The 6,020-nt window shown below is 46.0% G+C and overlaps 1 protein-coding gene across 1 annotated transcript; it reads left to right on the top strand.

Annotated features, from left to right (window-relative positions):
• Nucleotides 1-476: 476 nt before the first annotated feature.
• lrrc4ca (leucine rich repeat containing 4C, genome duplicate a) lies at nt 477-5,455 on the top strand. Its single transcript, XM_048256806.1, has one exon. The coding sequence runs from the start codon at nt 533-535 to the stop codon at nt 2,480-2,482; it is 1,950 nt and encodes a 649-aa protein (XP_048112763.1). The 5' UTR covers nt 477-532; the 3' UTR covers nt 2,483-5,455.
• The last annotated feature ends 565 nt before the right edge of the window (nt 5,456-6,020 follow it).

Raw genomic sequence — 6,020 nt, forward strand, 5'->3', positions numbered from 1 at the left:
GTGTGATGCACTGCGATCTCCTGACACTACATTAGTCACCATACACTCATTCACTGCAGGGAGAGCTTGCAGTGATTTTACAGGAATTTCAATGACAACTACTGTAGTAGTAGACTAAAATAGTGCAGTTAATGCAATATTAATAGGGTGCTTTAAAAATTTACTGTAGGTGTAATTTGTGATACTATTCTGAAATACACATGAGATCTGGGAAATATGTACACTATGTGCAGTTTGTTGTCTGGGCCGCTTGCATTTGGATTTGGGTGCCCTTTTTACGATAACTATTTTAAGTCCTATAATGGCACAACAAGTTGTTTACTTGAGAGTGTTCAACATACATCTTCCTGACAAGTCCATAAAAAGTAAAAAGCTTAATCCCAGAGTGACCTAATTCTTCTTTTCTCTCTCTCTCTCTCTATCTCTCTCTCTCTCTCTGTCTCTTTCTCTCTCTTCTCTTTTCTATTTATTTTGCAGACTGTCCGAATCACACCAATTCCCAAAGAGTCGACAACCAGCCAATGAATTATGAATGTTGAACAAGATGACGTCCTCTCCGCAGCAGCAGCAGACCATGAGAGGTCCTAGGTGGAACCGGGCCCTGTCCGACCCGCTGTTCGTGCTGCTGCTCTTCCTCCAGCTGCTGGTGGTGGCGGGCTTGGTGCGTGCCCAGACCTGTCCTTCTGTCTGCTCCTGCAGCAACCAGTTCAGCAAGGTCATCTGCACTCGCCGCGGCCTGCGCGACGTGCCCGACGGCATCTCCACCAACACGCGCTACCTGAACCTGCAGGAGAACCTCATCCAGGTGATTAAGGTGGACAGCTTCAAGCACCTGCGCCACCTGGAGATCCTGCAGCTCAGCAAGAACCAGATCCGCAACATTGAAATTGGCGCCTTCAACGGCCTGTCCAGTCTCAACACACTGGAGCTGTTCGACAACCGGCTCACCACTATCCCCAATGGGGCCTTCGAGTACCTGTCCAAGCTCAAGGATCTCTGGCTCCGTAATAACCCCATTGAAAGCATCTCGTCCAATGCCTTCAACCGTGTGCCCTCGCTGCGGCGCCTGGACCTGGGAGAGCTACGCCGGCTCACCTATATCTCGGACACGGCCTTCGAGGGCCTCAGCAACCTGCGCTACCTGAACTTGGGCATGTGCAACCTGAAGGAGATCCCCAATCTGCACCCGCTGGTGCGGCTGGGCGAGATGGAGATGTCCGGCAACCAGCTGGCCAACATCCGACCGGGCTCCTTCAAGGGCCTGGTGCACCTGCAGAAGCTGTGGATGATGCACGCCCAGATCCAGACCATCGAGCGCAACGCGTTCGACGACCTGCAGTCGCTGGTGGAGCTCAACCTGGCGCACAACAACCTCACACTGCTGCCACATGACCTCTTCACGCCACTGCACCACTTGGAGCGGGTGCAGCTGCACCACAACCCCTGGAACTGCAACTGCGACATCCTGTGGCTCAGCTGGTGGCTGAAGGAGATGGTGCCAGGCAACACCAGCTGCTGCGCCCGCTGCAGCAGCCCGGCCAGCTTCCGGGGACGCTACATCGGCGAGCTGGATCAGAGCAACTTCCACTGCTACGCACCGGTCATCGTGGAGCCGCCCGCAGACCTGAACGTGACGGAGGGCATGGCGGCCGAGCTGAAGTGCCGCGCTAGCTCGCTGACCTCGGTCAGCTGGATCACGCCGAACGGCTCGATCGTGACGCACGGCAACTACCAGGTGCGCATCTCGGTGCTCAACGATGGCACGCTCAACTTCACCAACGTCACCATGCAGGACACGGGCATGTACACGTGCATGGTGAGCAACTCGGCGGGCAACACTACGGCCTCGGCCACGCTCAATGTCTCCTCCACCGAGACCAGCACCTTCACCTACTTCACCACGGTCACCGTGGAGACCATGGAGCACGAGGAAGGCCACGCCACCGTGCCGCAGCGGGTCGGCCCGACCCCTTCCTCCGGCCTCTGGGAGTCATCCTCCACGCTAGCCACCACCACCACCACCACCGCCGCCGCACGCCTGCCGCAGTCCACCAAGTCCACGGAGCAGCCCTACACCGTCCCTGTCACCACCCTGGGCGAGGGGCCCTTCAACGGGCTGGACGAGGTGATGAAGACCACCAAGATCATCATCGGCTGCTTCGTGGCCATTACGCTCATGGCGGCCGTGATGCTCATCATCTTCTACAAGATGCGCAAGCAGCACCACCAACAGAACCACCACGCCCCAGCACGCAGCATCGAGATCATCACCGTGGACGAGGACTGTGTGCCCGGTGGGCAGGCCATGGAGCGCCACCTGGCCCTGGCACAGCTCGAGCACGAGCACCTCAACCACTACAATGCCAACTTCAAGACCCCCTACAACCATGTGACCACCATCAACTCCATACACAGCTCGGCGCACGAACCTTTGCTAATCCGTGCGGGCTCGAAAGACAATGTGCAAGAGACCCAAATCTGATCTTGTGTTTTCATGATGAGAATCAAAATGGACTCAACTAGAGAAACATTAAGACTATTGACTATTAAGAGGATGACAAAAAAATATTAGGAACTGACAGATCGGTATCTATAAGTAGGCGATGATGGATACGTATTGACATTGGGAACTAGGGTATGTCAACTGTTTCAAAAGTGTCTTTACAAAACAGAAGTTATTTATTTAAGAAAAAAATCTATTGTGGTTAAATCAAGAAAAAATGTATCTTGCAATTATTTTTTCAGCACTTATATCTTCATGTTTTGCTTTTTTAATTGTCCCTTTTTTTTCTTTTATAATGGTTGGTTGGTGGTTGGTTTACTAATATGCTTCTAAACTCTGTGTAAATCTAATCGAGACCATTCTCTGTACGAAAGGAGCCCAATGCCACCTTCCAAACAAGAGATGATTCAGTGCATATCCTGTTGTTTCTCGTCTTGCACTGTCCAGAGCATCCATGTTGTCGTCTCACTTTAGGCATAATGCACCACATGTCATTTTTAAAGTCGCCCCTCTGCCCCCAAATTAATTGTTCTAATCTCCAGTGGCCATCTGTTAATTTAGATTAAGGGCTCGGTCCTTTTAAAACGTTTTTGAGCGAGGCCTTGTCTGTGGTTAAATCCGATAACGACTTGGAATCACCCTAAGGCTGCCACTCACAAGCATCAGACACAGGCGCAAACTTGGGTTTTGACAAGTGAATGGATTTGGGTCACAAAGTGATGAACATATGTCCCCTATTTTAAACTAAGCCAAAACTCAGAACCCAGGGCCTGTGGAGACACAAAAGCTACTGAATTACTCAGAGCTGTGAGGAGAGCAGAGCTCTTAAAAGCCCAATGATAAACATTCATGAATGGACAATTAAATATAGATTTATGTGTGACACTGATGCAACAGCCCAGAACAGAGCTAGTAGTCCTGTGGGTGGGACACACGCACACACACACACACACACACACACACACACAGAGATTCAGTTATAAGCCCTAGCCAGACCCCATCTGACAGGCCTCAGCTCTCACTGCTTTCTGCTGCTGTGCCTCACACCACTGCAGATGTGCCAGCAAATTACCCTCCAAAAATACTCCCCAAACCTCCATCACCGCCGTTTATCAGCTCCTTCACACCCCCAATCCCCCACCCCACCCCCATGTCTCCCTAGTCCCTGCTGTGTCCAAACACATTGCCTCTCATCTGTCTGAAACAATCACCTCACAGCCTTAGCCCAGGCCTGCTGCAGCTGCAGCGTCCCCTCTGCCAGCCTCCCAAGTAGGAGAGCCCAGAGGAGAGGCCATGGCGGAGACGCCAGATCCCGGGGACGAGGAGATGAGCCGATCTGGGACTTGGCAGGTAGCTGGAGCTGCTAAACAGATGTCCAGGTTTTTTACGAACATCTTACTTATCGGTCGTTCAGGACTCATCTCTTTTAAAAAAAAAAAAAAAAAATGGAAGAGTCCTGAGACTAACCGGCAGCAGATACAACATCAAAAGAGGAAAGGCATCCCTGAGAATTAAAATAAAAAAGCCCTGATGTATATGAAACAACATGGGGAATCATAATGTGATTGCCAAACAAACACTGCTCATTTTCCATGATGAGAAAGCCCCCAGAGCTTCTAGTTTCCCCCTGTCCCGTCCACTCTACAGTCAAGAGTCCAAGGCTTTTTTAAACAAGAAGTTGTTGTGTTCATAGTCATCTAGTATCATCAATTGTCTCATGATAATGATCTACTTCTCATATAAAGTTTAACCAGGAAAGAACGGTAATTATTCAAACCTCCTGCTTTTATGCTTTGAGAGGAAAAGTACCCCATTATAATTCCAAATAAATAACGTGAAAATGTACTTTAACAGTCACCATGGAAACCAACAGAGAAATGGATGAACACAAAAATGGTGAGTTAGTAACCACAAGCCCCTGAGTGGACTACTGTATCTGAGATGGAGATTTGGGCTAATACATCTGTTACAAACATTTCTGTTCTATTTTATTATCATTGTTAGATTTCAGATTGATTTGTCATTTAATATAAAGTGAAGTTCACATTCAAAATTTATAGACATCGTGGGTACATTTTCTTAGGACAATTCTTCAACCATGATGACTCTGTATTTATTCTGTATTTATCAGTGTGTCTGTGTCAAGCGACAAATTTTATTTTTGTAATTCACCAGCTGAATCAGGTGCCATGGAATATACAACACACAAAATTAATTTGAACTGACTCAGAAAAAAATAAAATAATTAAGAAATAAAGAAATGATACTATGATATTGAAGCAAAAACATTTTTCTAAATGCAGCTCATGTATGAGTGTACCCATTTATGCCCACATGGAGATTAGAGCCATGGTAAACCGCTATGACATGTTTATACATTTCATTTGGATTGTATTTGAGTCATGTACAGGATGACACTGGATTGTCCATGTTGGAACCTTGGTCAACCTCAAAGGGTTCTTCAGTATCTATGCTCCCATCCATGTTCATTTGGTAAATATGTTTTAGAGTTTGGCTGTGAATTCTAGTGATTGCTACTCCTTTTGTAACATCGCATCATGTGAGCATCTGTGTGTTTTGGGTCGGGAGACGGGATTAGACTATTTTGTTTGTTGGTTTCTTTTTTTTTTGTTCCACATCATTCTTTTTCTTGTCAGAGAGGGAATGCTGTTCTAGTGGTAGATTTATATAAAATACATTTTGAGAATAAAATTCTAAAAATTAAAAACAAAAAAACTACAACTTTTTTAATTTTGATTTTACATGTGCCAACCTCTTCGGAAAAATGGAAATGTGAAACATGCTGTAAAAGACAAAGAAAGTGATTTTCATGTACGCGTACTTTCATGACCTTTAAAGAAAATACAGACGAAGATCGATTATAGAAACCAGAGTTTGTAGTTCATACACAAAAATAAGGTTACAAATAAACTATTGTTGTTTTTTTCTGTATGGTCTTGTCATTATTTTTGCATTTTGTGAAATCTTAGAAAAATAGATAGATAGATAGATAGATAGATAGATAGATTACTTTATTCATTCCCAAAGGGAAATTATGGTGTTACAGCAGCAATTAATAATATAAACATATATCACACATAAACATACATACAAGTTAAAAAATAAATACAATTGGATATAGTCTCTGTTAAAGAGGTTGTAAACTGCATTGACTTTCATCATAAGATTTTCTCTCACGGCACAAAGGGGAGTTGGCAGTGGGCAGGAATGATTTTCTATAACGCTCCTTGCTACAGCGCAGTTGGAGCAACCTCCAGCTGAAAACACTCTGTTGTTTGACCAGTAGTTCATTCAGTGGATGTGAGGTGTTGTCCATAATGTTAAGGAGCTTTTGCAACATCCTTCTCTCAACAACTAACTCTAGGGGTTCAAGTGTACTTCCAATTACAGAGCCAGCTCTTTTTATCAACTTGTTGAGTTTTTTGGTGTCATTTGCCCTGATACTGGTATCCCAGCAGATGGCTGCAAAGAAAATAGTACTAGAAACAGCAGACTG

The sequence above is a fragment of the Alosa alosa genome, chromosome 11 (genome assembly GCF_017589495.1).
Source record: "Alosa alosa isolate M-15738 ecotype Scorff River chromosome 11, AALO_Geno_1.1, whole genome shotgun sequence".
Taxonomy (NCBI): domain Eukaryota; kingdom Metazoa; phylum Chordata; class Actinopteri; order Clupeiformes; family Clupeidae; genus Alosa; species Alosa alosa.